Raw genomic sequence first — 21470 nt, 5'->3', positions numbered from 1 at the left:
GCAGATGACATGATATGATACATAGAGAATCATAACAATGCTACCAGAAAACTACTAGAGCTCATCAATGAATTCAGCAAAGTTGCAGGATACAAAATTGATATATAGAGATAAGTTGCATTTCTATACACTAACAATGAAATATCAGAAGGAGAAATTAAGGAAACAATACCATTTATCATTGCATCAAAAAGAATAAAATATATAGGAATAAACCTACCTAAGGAGGCAAGGGATTTGTACCTCAAGAACTATAAGACACTGATGGAAGAAACTGAAGATGACACAAACAGGTGGAAAGATATACCATGTTCTTGGATTGGGAGAATCAGTATTGCTAAAATGGCCATACTGCTCAAGGCAATATACAAATTCAATGCAATCTCTATCAAATTACCAATGACATTTCCACAGAACTGGAACAAAAAAATGTTAAAATTTGTATGGAAACACAGAAGACCCTGAATAGCAAAAACAGTCTTGAGAAAGAAGAATGGAGCTGGGGAAATCACATGCCCTGACTTCAAACTATTCTCAAAGCTACAGTAATTAAAACAGTATGGTACTGACACAAAAACAGACACATGGATCAATGGAACAGGATAGAAAGTCCAGAAATAAACCTATACACTTAAGATCAATTAATCTATAACAAAGGAGGAAAGAATATACAATGGAGAAAAGACAGTCTCTTCACTAAGTGGTGCTGGGAAAACTGGACGGCTACCTGTACACGACTGAAATTAGAACATTCTCTGGCACCATATGCAAAAATAAAATCAAAATAGATTAAAGACCTAAACAACTAGTTATCCTAATTTTAATTCTTTCTTGTTTTCGAATGGGTTTATGTCTTTTACGTCTTTCTGCTGTACTATAGCTTTATTAATATTATTAGTTGTATTACTTATATCTTGTCTGTTTTATGAGATTATTGTCTCTTTATCACCCAATGTGTAAGCAGGCCTCCAACAAAATTAATGATGGCTTAACATCTTGGGGCAGTTGATAATATATATAACTCTACATACAGTAATTGTAACAGTACAACTCTAGATATAGGAAGAAGCAATAGGGGAAACATTTCCTAAATCATAATAGACTAGCTGAGACAGGTGATTCAGAGAATTTTAGATTATCAGCAGAGCCTAATCCAAAAAAAAAAAAAAAAAAAAACAATCAGCACATTGAGTGGCCTACCAATAGAGTCCTCGCCTGATCTAGAAATAGGCTTTCCTAGCACTATGGGAGAAACTGGACATCCACATGCAAAGAAATGAATCTAGATATAGACCTTACATCATGCAGAAAAATTAATGAAAAATGGATCGTAGACCTAGATGTAAAATGCAAAGCTATAAAACTTATGGAAGACAATGTGGGAGAAAACCTGGAGGACCTTGGGTATGGTGATGGATTTTCAGATACAATACCAAAGTCATGACCCATGAACAAAATAATTAGTAACATGGACTTCATTAAAATGAAAAACTTCTTCTCTGTGAAAGAGAATGTCAAGAGAATTAGAAGATAAGCCTCAGACTGGGAGAAAATATTTTCAAAGGCATTTGAAAAAGTATTTGATAATTGATGGGCAAAAGGCCTGGACACCTCATCAAAGAAGATACACAGATGGCAAGTAGGCATATTAAAATGTGTTCAGCATATTCATTAGGAAATTGCAAATTAAAACAACAGTGTGATAGCTCTACACCTATTAGACTGACTAAAATCCAAAACACTGACAACACCAAATGCTAGTGAGGATGAGGAGCAACAGGAACCCTCTCATTCATGGCTGGTGGGAATGCAAAATGGTTCAACCACTTTGGAGGACAACTTGGTAGTTTCTCACGGCAATAGACATATCTTACCATACAAGCTAGCAATTACACTCTTTGGCGTTTACCCAAATGAACCGAAAACTTATCTCCACACAGAAACCTGTATGTGGATTTTTTTAATAGAAGATTTCTTCATAATTGCCAAATTTCTGAAACTTGGAAGCAACTAAAATGTCCTTTGGTTTCTTTTTACATTCAGTAGGTGAATGGATAAATAAATGGTGGTGGGTCCAGACAATGTACCCAAAAGAAATCAAGCTGTAAAAAGACAGACAGGAAACTTAAATGCATATCACTATTGAAAGGAGCCAATCTGAAAAAGCTGTATACTATATGATTACAACTAAATGATATTCTGGAATAGGCAAAACTGGGGTGATAATAAAAAATATCAGAAGTTTCCAGGGTTTGGAGGGAGGCAGGGATGAACAAATAGAGCACAGAGGATTTGAAGAAACCATTCTGTATGATACTAAAACGGTGGATTGTGATAGTAAACATTTGTTAAAATCCATGTAACATACAACACCAAAAGTAAATTCTAATGTAAACTATGGATCTTGGGCAATAATGATATGTCACTGTAGGTTCATCAGATATAACAAATGTATCACTGTTGTGTGGATCTGACAGTGGGGGAGGTTGTGCATGTGTGGGAACAGGGGGTATATGAGAACTCTCTTTATCTTCTATTCTGTTTTGCTGTGAATATACATTTGTGCTAAAATACACAGTTTGTAAATTAAAAAAAAAAAAAGAGGAATTGAAGGCCTATAGAAAAGGAGCATGGCAGATTATAGAACCCAAAAATGTTTGCTGTTCACTTAAATGAACAATAATTGTGATGCTCTTTGTTTACCTAAACAATCTGCAGAGTCATTTTTTTTGCATTGGCTATGTCCAAGGTGAAATATCATGATTAATGCACTTGTGGCAAACACATACTTCTTTGTGTGAATGATTTCAAAATTACAGGAAAATTTCAGGAATAGCACAGAGATACTCTGTACACCCTTAACACAGATTTATCAACTTGCAGTTTGTCACACTTGCTTTGTCATTCTCATTCTCTCTCTCACTCCCGTTATCCATCAATTTATATTTTTCTGAACCATTTGAGAACTTCACAGTTCATATCTCTTTCTTCCTAAATATTTGTTTGTATTTCATGAGAACAAAGACATTATCTTACCCAACCAGAGGGCAGTTTCCAACATCAGAGAATTTAACATTAGACCAATAGATACACATGGCTTATATTACACTCATCATATATAATCCATCATATGTAATATAATTCATAATGTAATATGACCCATCATAACAGTGGATAAATACCAGATTTGACCTGGTTAGGCAGACCGCTTGTCTTTTTTACTGTCTTCATTTGGAGGTTAATTATGGTTTTAGGTAATGTGTGTGGATGCCAAGGTGACAAGGGGTAGAATGTGATGGCTTGTTTTATGTGTAAACTCAACTAGGCTATACTATCCAATTATTGGATCAAACACTAATCTAGGTGTTGCTATGAAAGTATTCTGTAGATGTGCTTTATATCTGCAATCAGTTGACTTTAAGCAAATGATTTTACTTTAATAAAGTGGGTGGGTCTTATCCAATCAGTCAAAAGGCCTTAAGAGGAAAAATAAGTTGTATCATTAGCTCTGGCTAGAGTTTCCAGCCTGCCTCTACCCTGTAGATTTTGAACTTGCCAGGCCCCACAATCGCATTAGCCAATTCCTTGAAATAAATCTCTCACATATATATTACACATACTATATATACATGTACATTTTAAAATAAATATTTCTAAAATATGTACATTCTATTGGTTTACTGCATTTTATTCTCCCAGCTCAAAAATTATGGGGAAAAAATCACCAACGATGACTTTTTAAATTGCTTAATATACCTCTAGGTGGACATTAGAAGCCCTAAGATGAGTTTGTTTCCTGTCATCAACCACTTAATGAAGTCAGGCTGGTCCAGGGCTCATGCTTTGTTCACTTTCTTCTCCAGTCTACACTCGTTCCTTTGACACTCTACTCTGTCATGACTTGAAATAACAGTGTAAGCTAATTACTCTCAATTATACGTCCAGGCTCAAACTCTTTCCCAATGTTCAGTCATAGGTTGAAATGCCAAAGTGACACTTTGTGGTCTCATAAACACTTCAAATTGACCATGCTCAATACTGGAATCCAGAGTTTCCCTCCAACTCTCCACATGTGGCTTCCCCATCCCAGGAGATGGCAAATCCATTCTTTGGGTGATCTAGGCCAACTACATAAGAAGGAGGCTCTGGGTAGAAGAAAGCCCAGGAGAATGTGGCAGGTGAGTGTGCAGCATATCAAGATGGGACTTCCCAGTGTCCTAGTCAGGAGGATTTTGAAGCTACTTTTAAAATCTGTTCCCCCAGGATGTTATGAAACTGAACCTGGGTTCACCCGCCCAAATTGCAGCAAAACCAATCTACTGACACTGGGTTCTGGTGAAGGAAAGTACAGCCTTTACTGCAGGGTGCCAAGCAAGGAGAATAGGCAGCTGTTACTCAAAAGACCTGAACCCCCAATGGCTTCAGGCAAGTGTTTTTAAAGAATGTGAGAAGAGAGAGTCCTAGGACGCATGATCAGCTCATGGACAATTTTCTCATTGGTTGGTGGTGAGGTAGCAGGGTGATGTTTCAGGAATGTCACTATAAATCCTGATTCCAACCAGTCTAAGGTCTATGTGTTTGAGGTCAGCAGTTTCCATCTGGTGGAAGTCTGGTTTTTGTGAAAAAATAACTTAAGAATGTACATCAGACATTGTTAACTGTTTTCCTGGAGGAGAACTAGCGTCTTAAGATCCCATCCCACAGTTTGATTTACTGCTTAAATTATCTCCTTGCTTGCTTGACTGCCTCTTAAGTGTTCCCATTTCTACTCCTTAAATGATTAACATTTGAGCCCACTTCTTGGAACTCAGGGAGGCCTAGGTGACTAAAGCTTTTTCCACAAAGAAGCGGAGGACACAGATGGCCTTCTGCAAGATTTCAAGAAGAGGATCTGAGAAGGAGGGAAGGGAGAAGTCATTATGTGAGCCCTGAGCCCAGGTCCCAGTCCTGCCCCTTTGCACCTGCCCAGACCCTGGGCCAATGTTCCTGCATCCCAAGCCTCAGTTTCCCCAGGGCACAGCGTGGACACTCTTGGTCCTCCCCAGTTGAGCCCATTGTAACGAGGCAGGTCTGGGCATCTAGTGGCTTTTACCCAAAGGTAGACCACCAGATTAAGGCGCTCCTCCGCCGTGGGTCCAGGGAAGACTACATTACCCAGAGGCCATGCCTCCTGCGTCTGAGGCTGGCGCTGGCCAATGACGGTCTCGCGTAGGGGCGTTTCCTGCGGGCGCACGTACGTGGGCGGGACTTCCAGTTTGGTCACAGCGGACGCCATTTGCCTCTGTGGTTCGCTGCCTCTCTTGAGGGGCTGAGGGCTGAGGGCTGAGGGGTGGGCCCGCGCCGCTACTCAGGCCTTTCGCGGGGGCGGAGCAGGGCAGGAGGATGGGGCTCCCCCTCGTACCTTTGAACTGGCCGTGACTTCCTAAGCGGGCGTGTGGCCTGGTCGCCCGCCGGGCCGCGGCCTCTCCGGGCCCTCAGCACCCGCCCTTCACCCCCGCAGTTCCCAAGGGCGGCGCCCGGGACCGGCGCGCCTTTTTCTCGGAGGGCGGCAGTCGGCCGAGGTCGCCCAGCCAAGCCAGAGCAGAGAGGAGGGTCAGCAGGCCGCCCGGGTGCTCGCCTCGCCCGGCCTGGCGGACCCACAGGGCCCCATCATGGCGGCGGCGCCGATCCACCGGACACAGGTGAGGGGACGGTGATCTCGGAATTGCTTCTGCTCGAGGGCGGAGACGGTCCCGGAAGGGGCTGGGAGCCGGGGCGGTCGTGGGCTCTGGCACGTGGAGTTGGTTTGCCGCTTAATTTGTCCTCAGTCCTCACAGGTGTCAGGACTCCCATCACAGTAAATCCCAGCCCCACCATGTGCTGCAGGTGCACCCTGCCCCACCATCTTCGGGCACGGGGCAGGGGGGCGGACAGGGCTTTCCGGGCCGAGATAAGTGCATGGACAAAGGCACGGTACGTCGGTTGTTTAAGGAGGCCCACGGGGTCCTGTGCGCTTGCCAGAGTTCCTGCTAGATGCCAAGACGTGTCTTGGGAGGGAGAGATCCTGTGGTCTTTTGCCGAATGTTTCACTCACCCTCAGCAGGGACATTGTGGCCAAAGGCTCTTATTCGCGTGGCCAAAACCAGCGTTATCCTTAGCCGTTTGTGCTCCCTGGTCCTGAAGTATTCCTGGCATGGCGGTAAGTGCCGTTCCTGCTCAGGAAGGAAGAAGCTGATGGTTCCTTGTGGAATCTCCTAGGGAGTCTGGGAGACGGAGGGGAATCCCAGCAAGGAGTGTGTGCTGGCCCAGGCCCTGCCATCGTTACCCATAGCTCCACCCCTTCAGGTGTCTCTTCTGTGACGTCGGTGATGAAGGTTCTGCCCATCTGTCCGTGTTCACAGAAACATTTTCAGGCGCGACGAAGTGGCTTGAACTCCAAAAATTGGTGTAAATGCTGCACAGCCTGGTTTCTCAGCACTCACTGATGATGGAGGAGTGTCGGGTTACTCTAGTATGTGCTGTACTGGAGTAAGCTTTTTTGTGGAGTCTTGTTTCTGGTTTGTAAGATACAAGACTGGGTGAACTGGTGGAGCTCCTTAAGCCTCAGGCCCCTGACTGGCTGGGAAGTAACGAGATGTTTATCTCAAGGGCTGTAGAAGAATTAATGAAAGTCCCAAAGCACAGCGAACGTTGAATAATTTCTAAGTCTCACAACTGTTACTGGGGAAGTGGGAACTATTATTGTATTGATCCAGAAACCAAGGCTCAGAGAAATGAAGTGATGTCTCCCAGGTAACACAGCTGACGAGAGTCGGGTTTCAAGAGTTTGGATGCAGACCACAGGAGACTGACTAAAGAACTGGGGACTTTTAGGCGCTTTAACCAGGATGTGAAGCCCTGAGCATGGGGCAGGCAGCTAGCGGGACCAGGGAGGCTCAGGTACTGCTGTTGTCGCCATTATTGATACTGTTACTGTCATTTACTCATTCCTGTGACGTCCTCGAATCTGCTGTCCGCATCTCACAGCCCACACCTCATTTCCATTGTCTTGTGTGACTTTCCGATGGCTTCCTCCTAGGGGATTTCTCTTATGCTACTGTATCGTGTCCAAAACATTGTCCACCTTCCCTTCAGCCCAGCCTAGAGCTTAGCCCTCAGGAGGTGCTCAGTGATTAGGGTCTTGATCTCTCTGCACATTGCCAGAGATGCAGCAACGAGCTCTGATCCCATTCATCAGCCACAAGGCCAATGCTGCTACCTCTGTTTGACAGGTGTCTGTGACCTTCGAGGATGTGGCCGTGACTTTCACCCAGGAGGAGTGGGGGCAGCTGGACCCAGCTCAGAGGATCCTGTACCAGGAGGTGATGCTGGAAAACTGCAGGCTCCTGGTGTCTCTGGGTAAGTCCTCCCCACTGTGCCATGCAGAGGACCGGCCACCTCCTTATCAGGAGCACCCTCTGGCTCCATCTTGGCTGGTCAAGAAGGCCTCCAGAGCTCTCTTTCCCTCTCCCCACAGCTTCAGTCATTTTCAAGATTCATCTCTTTCCTGCCTGCTATCCCTGTGTCTCTTTGGACAAGAAACATAACTCCCTCTGGCTCCCAGAAAGTGGTGGAAGGTAATGGGGGTGCTCTGCAGGACCCAAAGGCAGAATTTCTAGTCGGGCCGCATGAGGGACTGATACCAGAACCGGGAGCCACCAGGATTGTGCCCTGGCTTCTGGGTCTCTCGTCCTGGCTTTTCCCTCTGACTTTGCTCACCTCTCTGTCTTCAGAATGGCTTTTGTGCCTCAGCAAGTTTGTGACAGGCGTGGCCACCCCAGTCCCTGCTCTCTGTGGCCCCCAGAGGCCTTGTTTCTACTTCTTTGCATATTTAGATGATTTCTCTTTCTTCCTCTGCTGCTGGGCCCTGCAGGGGTGTCCCTGAGGCAGGAATGGCCACCCATTCCATTCCACCCACACTTCCCTGAGCCTCTAACCCCAGTGCCCAGCACAGACTGGCCTCCATCTGAGGTTTTTATTTCACTCTCCAGAGAGGGAGCTGACTGCAGGAGACAGGTTGGCTTGAGTGTCCTCCGCCACCAGGTTAGCAGGGCTGTGAGTGATGGGATGTTCTCCCAAGAAGAGGGGGAGGCAGGCGGGCCCCCAGGAGGCCTGTGCCTTCAGTGCGGCAGGTATTGTTCTGAACACCAGGATCTCGGTTGTGGGGCTTTTTGGTTCTCCTTTGCCTTCACAGTTGTCTCTTGTGCCCAAAGTGCAGGGCCAGGACCCTCTGCTCGTACAAGAGAGAGAAGTCAGAGTCGTGCTTCTCAGCACCTGGGGGTTTTGTGTCCAAGGAGACACTTGGCAGCATCTGCAGCCAGGACTGGTGGTCACATCTGGGGTGCGGGTGGGGCCGACATCTAGTGGTGGGGTCCAGAGGTGCTCTCAGCGCCCTGCAGAGGACAAGGCGCCCGCTCCACAGAGGGTGAGCCGGCCGCAGTGGCAGGAGGCCAGGGTTGAGAAACAGCAGCTTGAGGACCATCGCCTTAGCCCTGTCAGTCTGAGGGAGGGGAGGGCTGTAAATCCCGGGCGTGGGGGAGACACGCGCATGTTTAGAGAACTGGAATGTGTGTCGCTGAGATTAAACCAAGTTAGGGAAGGGGGTGGCATACTCAGGTATCTCATAAGAAAGGTTTTTAAGTAGAAGTTTCCTACCTGGCCCTGCCGACCTCCTCACTCACCTTCCCTGCTTTCCCCGAGCTCACTCTGCTGCGCGTGCTGGGGTCTCGCTGTTCCCCACGCACACGCCTGACTCACTTGCTTTGGGCCTCTGCACTTGCTGTTCTCTGCCTGGTGAGTGTTCGTGGGCCTTTCGGCTTCTCAGCGCGGTCACCGCCTGCTCGCCAGCTGTGTTCTGACCATGAAATCTCTTGGAGGCCCCTCCCCACCATCACACTTGTGTTTTCCCATCACCCTTTTTATATTCTAAGCCCGTGGTTCTCATCCAAGGATGATGTTGTCCCCAGGGGGCACTTAGCAACGTCTCTGATAGTTTTGGTTATTACAATGGGGTGTGGATGCTACTAACTTCTAGTTGGTGGGGACATTGAACTAGACGTCCTTATAATTCACAGGACAGGCTCCTTCCCACCCTCCCAACAAGTAATTATCTTGGCCTAAATAATTAAAGCAAGGTCTAGAAACCCTGTTTCAGGGAGTGCAGAGACACTTCAGTAGCTGGACACCCTGATGTAACCACTCCATCATTTTTTTTCTTGCTTCCTGAATGTTTTTGATGGAAAGCCTGGATTTAGTGCTCATACCTTCTCTTCCTCCACCCCCACCCCCACCCCCTTTTCAGCAGAGGCGGTAGCCTCAGGCTAGCTGCACTGAGCAGCAGGCTGCTGAGCTCTCTAGGGCTTGATAACACTGTTTGGATTTCACTTCTGCATTTTTTTCATGGTGACCCACCGTCAAGGGAACTGGCGCTGGGTTTCCTACTTACCAGAGCACTGCAGGATCCCCCTCACTCCCCCTTTTTTAATGGAGGGACTGAGGACTGAACCCAGGACCTCATGCATGTTAAGCACACGCTCCACCACTGAGCTGTACCCTTCCCCCAGGACTCCCTTTTTGAAGAAATCTAAGGAAAAGATTTTATTTTATGTTTATTTTACTTTATTTTTTACTTTTCTTGATGGAGGTACCAGGGATTGAACCCAGGACCTTATGCATGCAAAGCATGTGCTGTACCATGGGTCACTTTAAAGGAGCAGTTAAAGCTGTCACAGTGCAGGTCCCCTGGGCACTGCCCTTGTGTCAGGACTCTTCGGCACTGTTCACACTCCACTCACTGAAATTCTCACAGCGTCCCCACTGTTTAATCTGTGCCTGCGGGATTTCAGTTTGTAGAGATGACTTACTGGTAGATGACAGAGAGATTAATGCCACTGAAAGAAGGCTTTGTTACAGCTCTCAGGAGGAGGGGACACCCCATGTCTCCCAGGGCTACTTGAAACACCAGCGTTGGTCAGGAGGAAAAGCAGGATGGTGGGGAAATCACAGCCTCTGTTGTGTTTTCCACGGAAACATGGGGCAGGGGAAACAGTGTAGGATTGGCTAGTTTGAATATTTCCAGCAGGCCCTGGGGCATTAAGGGTGTCCCTACTTGTCCGGAACCTGAATCTGCTTGAGTTAGGGCAGGGGGATGCTGCCTGGTGTGTGAGGGTAAAATGCGGTGGGCAGGGGTGTGGCTTTGGATTGGTTTGCACTCAGAAGGTCAGCTCAAAGACAAGCAGTCATGTTAAGAACTAGCTTGGAGGGATGAGGCCCCTCCAAGATGTCCAAACGTTGTAAGATAACCAAAATTTTTTAATGATCAAATAATTGATCCTCTGACATTCTACATCACATTAAGGAAACTTTGGGCTGATGATAGTGGATGGTTTTAGGAGGTGTGGTGTAAGTTCCCCTGAAGAGCTCTAGAAAAGCATTTTACTGTAAGAGTGAAAAGGAGGAATGTAAGTAGGGATGTAAGAAGCCCTTGCAGGCAGGCCGTAACTAAGTTTCCCATTTATGTAACGTTAGCCAAGAAAACTGACCTGAAACTTGGTGGGGGTCTGACAGTATCTTACAGGAGTTACCAAATGTGCCAAAAGTATGGTTTTATACATATACATGTGCGTGCATGTGTGGTATTTGTTTGTAAAAGAAAAAACTTTTTTGTTTATTAACAACACTTACGATAGCAAGTATGTGGATTTTTCCAACCAGGCAATTCTGATACTAACTACCTAGGCTCCACAGGTTAGGGGTTCGGTCCCATAAGACAGCCCCTCCCACCCATCCACTTCAGGTGCCAACAGGGCCTCACAACCTGTCCTGACCGGCCAGATGTAAACTGGAGAGTCCCACAGCCCCCTCCTCAGGTTCAGTAATTTGCTTGCAGAACTCAGAGAAACATCTTACTTACTGTTACCTGTTTATCATAAAGGATACAACTCAGGAACAGCCAAGTGGAAGAGGTGCAGGGGGCAGTGTATGAAGGGGAGTGTCCACAAGCCCCAGGCCCTCCTCAGGCTTGCCACCCTCCCGCACCTTGATGGATTCACCAGCCTGGAAAATCTCTGAACTGCTCTAGTTCGGGCTTTTTGTGGAAACCTCATTACGTAGACATGATTGATGAAATCATTGGCAATCGGTGGTTGAACTCAATCTCCAGCACCTCTCCCCCCTGAATTAGGTCACGTGGTGTTTCTCAGGACCCATTATTTTTAATTGGACTTTCTGGCTGAGGGATGGAAAGCTGCGACATTCTACTGAGCTCCCATACAGCCGTTGGATAACAGAATCCACGAACTCCCCCAGTTGTTCACTTGATCCCAAGGGGCTCCCCAGGTAGGCAGGCGGTGTCGGTGGTGACCTCCGGCACCGTGGCGTCTGGCAGGGGACTGGGGACAGGAGTAGCCGCCTCCCACAAGTGGATATGTCAGGGCCCAGGCTGGGTTCCATCCTGTCTGGAGGCCTCAGGAGCCGCCTGAGCTTGTGATGTGCTGTTTCCATGGCCCACAGCATGATGGGCGGCTGGGTGTGAGGTCACAGGCTCGGGTCAGCAAGAGCCGCCGTCGTCAGGAGAGCCTAGTGTGTAGCGCCAGGCCAGGGGGACAGCTGGTTACGTCAGAAGCCATTGGGCATCTTGTGGCCACGGTAGGTGAGTCAGAAGCTCCAGGAGGCGTGAGAAGAGGTGAAAGCCTCTAGGGAAAAAATTTCTGAGGGCACTAACAGGACTGGTGGTTTAACAGTATTTTGAACAGACTTTGGAGCCTCTGTTGGAGGGAGCGCCATTTAAGGTGGCTGATGAGTGAGACTCAGCATCAGTGAGATTAAGTAAAATTTAAACATGAGGAGTATGTGGCCACCAGGCCCAAATAGTACTAAATAGCAGTGTACTTAAACTAGTCCCCAGAGGACTAAAGATGGTGGGCTTCCCGTCCATTGTGAGTGTGCAGTTGAATCTCCTTAGACGAGGTGGTCACCCGTGTAACGTCGCCTGTGCTCCTGGAGGGAAGTGGGGTGGGTGCCGCTGAGAGCTGGTCTGCTGAGGATGTGCGGTCTGCGAGCTGTTGAGCGGCCCACAGGTAGCCTGGGAAAGGGGTCCTGTTTCCCTCAGAGCAAAGGCAAACCGTGGCTGACAGGCTGATGAAATAAACACCCAGCAGAACACACTAGGTAAGTCTGTGAGTGCAGAGTAACTGCTGGGTTCTGATAATACTGGGTGTGTGGATGGTGTTAGTCCGCTCAGGCTGCCATGACTGTGTGGCTTCAACAACAGCCTTATTTTCACACAGTTCTGGGGGCTGGACGTCCCAGCTGAGTTCCTGGTGAGGATCCTTGCTGGCCGCCTTCTGGCTGTGTCCTTACCTGACCCATCCTCTGCTGGGAGAGGCCTTGTCTCCCTCTTGGGATACCAGTCCTGCCGGATCAGGGGTGGGATCAGGGCCTCACCCCGTAGTCTCATTTAACCTTAACTACCCCCTTAAAGGCCCCGTCTCCAGATAGGATCGCCTTGGGGATTAGGTTTTAACATACCCGGTTTAAGGGGACACAGTTCAGTCTGAAACAGGGACCCTAGTGGATGCATTAAGATTGCAGGAGCCCACCATGAGGTGTCCTGTGTTTTTTCAGGTTTAAAAACAGGCGTAGTTGAGCTGTCAAATGGAGAAGCACTGGGGGTCGTCACCCCTTTATTAATTGGTCTTACGTAATAAGGTTTACTCCCTGAAGGCCCTTCTTCAACTTAGATTGGGTGTATCATTTTAACTCAGATCTGCGGGGTCCCATTTCATCAAGTCAGTTTGTCAGTGCCAGAGTTTATTTTCATTCTGTGTTGTGTCAGCATCTATGCCCAATATAGGGTATTTTAGGGCAGTGGGTACTATGACTGGGAAATTTAGGCAAGGCTACAGTAAAGTAAGACCTACCTATTTTCCCCTGTCTTAACGTTAGTTAATTTTTGAGACTGGGGGGTACAGTGTTTCAGTTTAGTGGGGTCCCCAGATATAGCTGTGATTTGAGGCCCAGTATTAAGTCATGAAGTTTGTTTTGGTTTTTTTTGATTGAAGTGCAGTCAGTTACAGTGTGTCAGTTTCTGGTATGCAGCACAATGTCCCAGTCATGCAATACATACATATATTCATTTACATATTCTCATGAAGTTTTGTGGTGCAGTGTAGCGAATTCTAAAGAAAATTTAGAACCTGTGTTGTAGTCAGACAAACCAGTGCCCTGTTTGTTTTGGTTATATAATTTTAAAAAAATATTAATTTTGTTATGCCATATATAACTACTATATATAATAATTTGCTATATAAATTGTATGAATTTTTAGTATACAAATTTTGAATTTCTGATTGGGTCAAATTACAGACAGCATTGTAATTTATTTATATATTGTGTTTCTTAGTTAAACCTTTTATTCTCTCTCCCTGTATCTAGGGGTTTATTTTTTGTTACTGTTTTTAAATCAGTAAATAGGCTAGCACTAGTATTATGTTTTCTAGACTTGGCGTTTGCTTGGTACAGAAGGTTTAAAGTACCCTGTCCCCCCCCCCCCCCTTTTTTTTTTCCTTTTTGGGCTTTTAGCCATTTAAAGCCCTGGGGTTTTTTTCCATTTTGTCTCTTGCTGCCAAGAGGGCAAGGGTGGAGGGGCCTGGGGTGGAGGGGCTGCAGCCTTTCCCTGGGATGCCCTGGTCCACAGCATAGTTCTCCCTGTCCTCCTCCTCCCCTCTTGTCTTTTCCTTCCTCTTTTTATTATTACTACCAGTACTACTATTATTACTACTATTACCACTACTTTTTTTGGTTACCTCTCTGTCCCGACCATTTTTTTTGCTTGTATTTGGGTGTTTACCTGATTGGCTCCTAGCCTTCCCAACTGGCGACTGTTGTGAGTGGCAGTCTCCCCTTCTAGGGAGGGGCTGGGGCTTACACATCAGGACAGCAGTGGTGGCAGCAGCCCGCCTGTGGCAGTTGGATCTTCAGAGGAGGCTCTGGGCTGCTGGCTGCAGGGGCGCTCGGGAGTGCCTGAGCCGTCGGCCGGGCGTACAGTCTGGGACGAGTTGAGAGACGTCCTCGGGGGTCTCCGAGAGGAGCAAGGACAATACTCCCTGTTTTTTTTCCCCCATTATCTACTGAAGCACCAGTCTCCAAGGATGGAATCTCTTCTCCCCTGTGGGGCGGGGGCAGATCGCCACAGCAGTACAGCAGCAGCAGTGGCGCGGTTTGCCCTTGAAGCAGTTTAAGCCTCTTTTATTCAGTGGTGTGTGCAAGGAGGGTGCCCTGTGCCAGCTGGATCCCTGCACAAGGGACCAGTGCCTGGACTCTGACCAGGTGTGCCCTCTGAAAGGGCAGCGTCCTCTCGCGGGTGGGGAGGGAGGGTAGCTCAGTTGAGCACCCACCACTGACTTCCCTCCGCGTGCTTGGCTCCGCTGATCACACTGGCGTCCCAGCTGGCTGTGGGGGAGCCTCAGTCTTGTGCAGTACCCAGTTGCCCTAGTTTACCCTGGGGTCAGCAGCCCAGGAACTTGGTGTGTTGACCACAGAGAGACAGACTAACGAGGTCAGTCTCTTCCCAGGTAAGGTGGCAGCAAGGAATCACAGCCCTTGCAGACCTAGACTGTCGCACCTTTAAACTGCAGAAGGAGCACTCTTCAGAACTCAGCTTGGGATCAAAAAGAGTCTTAGATCAATGAAGATTCCTTGTTTTGAATGAAAAGAGTCAGTATTTTAAATATATGAGTTCTTTAAATTATCCCATGAGTTTATTTCCATTTTAAACAACGTAAAGCATTTAAATCCTTGGCACAGTCCCCGGGATGTGGTTACGTCCATAAATACTAATTTACCACTTACGTTAAGATTAAATAGTGATGTGGTAGCTGGGTTAAGCACCTGGACCCAGCCACTGTTCAGCAGGGTCTCCTCAGGGAGTGACATTTGAACTGAGGCCCAAGAGAGTGAGTTAGAAGGAGCAAGGTGGGGAGAGAACAGCCTTCCAGGTAGAAGGAACAGCACGTGCAAAGGCCCTGAGGTCATAGGGAGTGTTACTACTGACAGGTGAAGGAAAAGTCTCCTTCCCTTTCCGCTGCCCTGTCACTGATCCCTGTCTGGGCACGTCCCAGACAGGAGTGAACATTTGTCTGGTGACAACTGATGAGTCCTGGGCTGGGGTTCAGATTCCGCCAGAGGAGCCATCTTCAGGTCCTGGTGCCTCAGCCAGTGACTTCCCTACCGGTCCTTTTGTCTTTCCCTTGCATCAGTGTTTGGCTGCATGTGGCAGGCCAGCTCAGTTTGCACCCTGGAGGAAATTTATTACCTCACCAGTAAGAAGCTCAGAGGTGGGTCTGGCTCCCAGGTTGGTGGGTGCCGGTCCCATTGTCTGCTCCTTCGCTTCGTCGGGGTCTCGGGCCTTGGACAGGTTACCTGACAGGTGTCCCAGAACTGCAGCACCAGCAGATGCCCTCATTCAGCCGGCCTGGAGTAGAGCTTTCTCCTCCGGAGGGCTGGTGTGGTCCCCTGCAGGTTGCTGGAGACCAGGGTTTCCAGTCCTCCCTTGATGCCAGAATCATCTGGGGCGGTTTTTAAATGTATTGCTATCCAGGCCTCACCTGCGGAGGTTTGGCTTCCCTTGGACATGAACCAGACATCCCAGGAGGTTTCAACGCGCAGGTGGTTAAGACTCACTTGGGTTAACTAGGAAACACCTTCCAGAAGGAGGGGGTCATACCCTCTGGGTCTCATGGCTACCACTGAAGAGTTGAAATTTTGTGTGATGGAGGCCAAGGGAACAGGCGCTGTCTGTACAGCCAGCACTGCCGTCTGAAGTCTTTGGGTCCCAACAGTGGTGTTTTTGCCCTCCAGGTCACAGGCCAGGATTTCCATGCATGGGAGCAGCTCCGTCCTGAGGTCTTGTCCACATCCTGAAGTCCCAGACTAGACTCAGAGTTGTTCTTCCCTCTTTCCACACAATCCTAGTGTCTTCTTCCTTTCTCCACATACAGGGTGTCCCGTTCCCAGGCCTGAGCTGATCTGCCAGCTGGAGCATGGGCAGGAGCTGTGGACGGGGAGGAAGGACTGCTCCCAGAGCCCCTGTCGAGGTAGGAGCTGGGTGCGGGCTGGCGGGAGCCCCAGGGGAGGCCGCTGGCCCAGGCGCCCTGGGGGAGCGTCTTGTTGTGGCCCCTGCGTGGTGTGGAAGCCGTGGAGCCCTTTGCCTCTAGGTCCCTGTCCTCTTGGAGGAGAGAGGTGTGTGAGCTGAGATGTGTCTTGGGCTCCAGCTGCTTGGGCTTCAAGCCTGGGTACCAGTCACCAGCCCTGTGGCCCTGGGGTAAGATAACAGGCTCATGTCTTTGTGAGTTTGGTCAAGGTGAAGCGGGCGGCCGTGTCAGACAGGCTCTAGCATCTCTGTGCCTGGCGTATGGCAGCTGGCTTCCCGACTCACACCAGGGTCAGGGCCAGGCCTGTCCCGCTGTCCCTCTGCTGGGAGAGGAGGACAGAGAGAGGAAGGGAGGCTGTCACATCGATTCCCACCAACACGAGCTCCCCTCCTGCTCCGCTGGCCAGAGGTGGACACTTGGCCACACTGTGTGTGCGGGGCTGCGGTTGAGCCGTGGGTCCCAGGAGAGCCGCGGGGGTGGCGGAGGAGTGTAGTCTGACCTCGGTCGGCTCCGCGAAACGCTAGTAATGGTTTCTCTGCCGCTGGCTCTTGGAGGTGTCACCACATAATACGTTAAAGCATAAAACTGCTTAATACAGCTTTTCCGTGAGTTGTATTGAATTTATACATTTGTTTGGGTAGAATTGTCGATTTTATATTATTAAATTCCGTTTTCCCGCGTTATATTGAGAAACAATTGATGCATATCACTGCATAAGTAAGGCATACAGCATGATGTTCTGTGTGTGTTTTTCATAGAGGTGTGGTTGACTTAGAATGTTGGGTACAGCCACATGATTCAGTTATACATACAAATCTTTTTCAGATTCTTTTCCATTACAGGTTATTACCAGATGCTGACTGTAGCTCCCTGTGCTCTGCAGCAGGCCCTTGTTGGTTATCTAGTTTGTATATGTTAATCCCAAACTCCTAATTTATCCCTCCCCGCAGCATGATGGTTTGATTCACACATACTGTGAAGTGATCCCATTGCAGGCTCACCTACCGTCCGTCTCCCCATGCAGATACAGCACAACGTGAGGGAGGAGAGACAGAAGGGGAAGTTGTTTCCTTGTGCTGGGGGTCTTAGGCTCACGCTCCCCACGGCGCTTAGCGGTGGTAGCTCCAGTCACCCGCAGTGCTCCCTCAGGTTGAAACTGAACGTTTCCACGACTTGACCACCTTTCTCCGATTTCACTTCTCCCCACGTTAAATTCTTCGCTGATACAGCTCCTCTTTAATGCCGTAAGGAAAGTATCAATTTCTCCATCTAGGTCATGTGTGTTTTGCCAGTATGTTCAGGCATACCAGACCCAAAATAGCTGTCCGATCCTGCTCACTGCTGCCCTGTGAGCCCCATCCTGTGAGTCCTCACGGTGACCCGTGTCAAGACCATGGGATTCAGCTTCCCTCCCCTCCCACCTGCCCCTGGCTCTCATCACCGCCATCCTTGTGGTCTGCTGTGCCCCTGTACATTCTGCCTCCTAAGGCCATAGTGTGCTCCCCATTTTCTCTCTGTGGCAGCTCCTGTGGTGCCAGGAGGCCTCCCCAGCCTCCTACCGCACATAGTTAGCCAAACTCGGGGTGAAGCACACAGGCCTCCAAGATCACCACGTCTGCCCAGGGCCTCTGCCGCAGCTACAAGTCATGGGGCTTCCCAGTCTACCCTCAGGTTTGATGATTTGCTAGGAAGACTCAAAAACTCCCTAAAACCTGTTACTCACAAATCATGTTTGTTACAGACAAAGGATACAAATTAGAAGAGGGGCCGGAGATGTTCCAAACACGAAGGTTCCATGTCTTCAGCAACTTGTTACCTCCAGGAGTCGATGTGTGGCAGTATGTGCCTGGAGTGTTGCCACCCCAGGAAACTCACCAGAGCTTCGGTATCCAGATTTTTATTGAGCCTTCATTAAGGAAGCATGACTGGTTGGGTCATTATACACGGACTCTGCGTCTAGCCCTCCTCCCCGTTCCAGAGGTCCAGCCAAAAACTCGTCATTCAAAGCCTCAACTTCCTTTTTTTTTTTTTTTTTTTTTAATGTTTTAACTGTTTATTTTGTTTTTGTTTTTTTTGGGGGTGTAATTAGATTTATTTACTTATTTTTACTGGAGATACTAGGGATTGAACCCAGGACCTCATGCATGCTAAGCACACACTCTACCACTGAGCTATACTCTCCCCGCTTCAGCTCTCTAATTACATGGTTGATCTTTCTGTGTGGCCAGAGCTTACCCCGACCTGAAGTCATCTCTTTAGCATAAACTGTCTGGGGGCCCATAATGAGTTATCTGTTGTCATAAAGTATTGTGTACGTTCCTAGGGGCTCACCACGAACAACAAAGACATACCTGTCACTCTGGAGATTTACAGGTTACTTCCTTAGAACTGGGACAAAGGCCATACTTCTCTTTGGAGACAGTTCACTTTGCTTCATGCACTTCTGTCTTCAGTCAGGGCTGCATCAGATGCCCTTTCCTAGTGTTCTTACAGCAACACAGGGCGTCCTCACTTAAAGGCAGCTAACAACGCACAGAGGCATTATTGCTCTGTCCAGCCATGTCCAGTGTGAAATCGTGGTGGTGTCTCCACCCAGACCCTCTGTCTCCTCACCTAGACTCTCCTACAGGGTCTTGCCTTTAAGGTGTCAACAGTCCAATGACCAAGAAGGAAAGAAATTACAATCCTGAGATTCAGAGGTAGCGAAACATAACAGACACAGGCACTATTTTCATCTCTCTCTTTTTTTTTTTTGCGTGATATAAACAAGATTTTTGTTAGTGAAGTAAAAAAAAGTGAAACACAGTACACTCCCAAGAGTTGGGAGCCAGCCAGTCCAAGAGAAAAAAAGTGGCTCATCTCTATTTTTTTCACTGATTTTTTTGTTTTTCTTGTGTCGGTATTACTGATGGGCCTTGTTTATTGGATTTCTTTCAGGTGATGGTGGAAAACCCAAGACCGCAGAACCTACCACCTGTAAGCCAGCCCCGTTTGAGGGAGCGTCATTCCAGGAACTAACTCATGGAGCCCCAGGGGACTCCACGTTGGGCCAAACCAAGAGTCAGGATGGGACTGTGGGGCCCCTTGGGCCAGGGAGAGAGCCACAGAGAATGAGCCCCAAGCACGGCAGCTTTGGGACAGCCGATGGCGTGTGTTCAGGGACTGTGGAGGAGCCAGTCCCCCCGGCAGGTGCTGCCCATGCCCATGGCTCGTGTGGAGCAGGTAGAGATCTCATCATTCAGGAAGAGGAAAATATCTTTAAATGCAATGAATGCGGGAAAATTTTTAACAAGAAACACCTTCTTGCTGGGCATGAAAAGATTCACTCTGGGGTGAAGCCCTACGAGTGCACAGAGTGCGGGAAGACATTCAGCAAGAGCACACACCTCCTCCAGCACCACATGATCCACACGGGGGAGAGGCCCTACGAGTGCACGGAGTGCGGCAAGGCCTTCAACCGCAGGTCATACCTCACCCAGCACCAGCGGATCCACAGTGGGGAGAAGCCCTACAAGTGCGGTGAGTGTGGGAAGGCCTTCACCCACCGCTCTAATTTTGTCTTACATAAGAGAAGACACACAGGGGAAAAATCCTTTGTGTGCAAAGAGTGCGGGCAGGTCTTCCGACATAGGCCAGGATTCCTTCGACATCACATCATCCACAGTGGTGAGAATCCGTATGAGTGCTTCGAATGTGGCAAGGTCTTCAAACACAGGTCATACCTCATGTGGCACCAGCAGAGCCACACAGGGGAGAAGCCCTACGAGTGCAGTGAGTGTGGGAAGGCCTTCTGTGAGAGCGCCGCCCTCATCCACCACTACGTCATCCACACGGGGGAGAAGCCCTTTGAGTGCCTGGAGTGCGGGAAGGCCTTCAACCACAGGTCATACCTCAAGAGGCACCAGCGGATCCACACTGGGGAGAAACCTTTTGTGTGCACTGAATGTGGAAGGGCCTTCACCCACTGCTCCACTTTCATCCTGCATAAGAGGGCCCACACTGGAGAAAAGCCTTTTGAGTGCAAAGAATGTGGGAAAGCCTTTAGCACCAGGAAAGACCTCATTCGACACTTCAGCATCCACACTGGAGAGAAGCCCTTTGAGTGCACGGAGTGTGGGAAGGCCTTTAACCGCAGGTCCGGCCTCACCAGGCACCAGCGGATCCACAGTGGAGAGAAGCCCTACGAATGCATGGAGTGTGGGAAGTCCTTCTGCTGGAGCACAAACCTCATTCGCCACGCCATCATCCACACCGGAGAGAAGCCTTATAAGTGCAGTGAGTGTGGAAAGGCCTTCAGTCGCAGCTCCTCCCTCACTCAGCATCAGAGGGTTCATACTGGGAGAAACCCCGTGAGCGTGACCGATGTGGGGAGACCCTTCACAAGTGGGCAGACCTCAGTCACCCTCCGAGAGCTCTTGTTAGGGAAAGACTTCTTGAATGTGACCGCTGAGGAAAATCTTTTGCAGGAGAAAACGTCTCCAGCGACATCTGACCGTTCATACCAAAGAGAAACCCAAGTACCTTCGCTGTGAGAATACCTGTCACGCAAACGTCAGTAGTCACGTTAAGATGCGTTTTTAGAAATTAACGCAGCCTAGAGCCTTATTCTGCACGTGGGAATCCATCCACACAGGAGAGACCGGTGTTTCTTGGGCGCTAAGGAAAACTCAAGCTACACTTTTCTCCTCAGCTTACACTGCAGTGTTATCTCAGGAATTTTTATAAAAAGGAGGTGGAGACTTGGAGAAAATGAAATGCAGACACAGTTCCTTTTGAGACTTCTCTGTCAAGCTGGCAGCACTTTGTCAGGGAGTCCTTGGTTTACTTGGGTAAGGGGAATGTTTCTGAGGCCGAGGACCTTGACCCTTTCCGTGTCTTGTATATACATTCACTGCTGTCCGGTGTCAGGAGAGTTAGACAGGTAAGGGCAGGTATTTAAGTAGATAAGGACACATGTACGAATGGGCACATTTTATTGCACCAGTTAAGACTGTTTAAGACTTGTTTTTAAAAAACAAACTGTTCTTTTGGTGACTTTAAACACCAGACGTTCAGATTTTTACTGATCCACGCTGTTTACTTGATTGCTGGAGCTGTATGGTGAGTCTTAAGATCGGGTAAAGTGAGTCCTATTATTCCTGTTTAAATTGACTTAGCTTTCCTAGTTCCTTTGACTTTTCATATAAATTTTCAGATGCAAAAAGTCTTGCTCACATATTTATAGAAATTGAAACTTGTAGAGCAGTTTGTCAGAAGTGGCGCCATGGTACTTCATTTATTTAAGTAAATCTTGGTATTTCA

At 48.3% G+C, this 21470-nt stretch overlaps 2 protein-coding genes across 4 annotated transcripts in view; one reads left to right on the top strand and one right to left on the bottom strand.

Moving 5' to 3' along the window:
• The window catches only part of DUXA (double homeobox A), a 22021-nt gene extending 16728 nt beyond the window's left edge, over nucleotides 1-5293 (bottom strand). The window contains exon 1 of the mRNA XM_032487614.1: nucleotides 5155-5293. Within this exon, the coding sequence (XP_032343505.1) occupies nucleotides 5155-5275 (121 nt within the window). The 5' untranslated portion in view covers nucleotides 5276-5293. The remainder of the gene's footprint in view (nucleotides 1-5154) is intronic.
• On the top strand, nucleotides 5288-21470 carry LOC102508623 (zinc finger protein 264). 3 transcript variants are annotated; one of them, XM_032487520.1, is made up of 5 exons: nucleotides 5290-5681; nucleotides 7251-7377; nucleotides 16017-16112; nucleotides 17911-18054; nucleotides 19107-21470. In XM_032487520.1, exons 1-5 carry the CDS (start codon nucleotides 5652-5654, stop codon nucleotides 20699-20701), a joined length of 1992 nt encoding a protein of 663 aa, XP_032343411.1. In that variant the 5' UTR covers nucleotides 5290-5651; the 3' UTR covers nucleotides 20702-21470. The 3 variants fall into 3 exon arrangements, with proteins under 3 accessions (XP_032343412.1, XP_032343411.1, XP_032343413.1); XM_032487521.1 differs by lacking the exon at nucleotides 17911-18054 and having other exon boundaries at nucleotides 5288-5681; XM_032487522.1 differs by lacking the exons at nucleotides 5290-5681; nucleotides 7251-7377; nucleotides 16017-16112 and adding an exon at nucleotides 16119-17418.

Source organism: Camelus ferus, chromosome 9, assembly GCF_009834535.1.
Source record: "Camelus ferus isolate YT-003-E chromosome 9, BCGSAC_Cfer_1.0, whole genome shotgun sequence".
NCBI lineage: Eukaryota > Metazoa > Chordata > Mammalia > Artiodactyla > Camelidae > Camelus > Camelus ferus.
Note: the sequence above shows the minus strand (reverse complement) of the source record. Positions and strands in the feature narration are given on the sequence as shown.

Coding starts and splice junctions, on each gene's coding strand:
- LOC102508623 (XM_032487520.1), top strand. CDS start 5,652: ATGGCGGCGGCGCCGATCCACCGGACACAG. Junction 5,682..7,250: donor CGCCGATCCACCGGACACAG/GTGAGGGGACGG, acceptor TCTGTTTGACAG/GTGTCTGTGACCTTCGAGGA. Junction 16,113..17,910: donor CTCCCAGAGCCCCTGTCGAG/GTAGGAGCTGGG, acceptor TGTTTGTTACAG/ACAAAGGATACAAATTAGAA.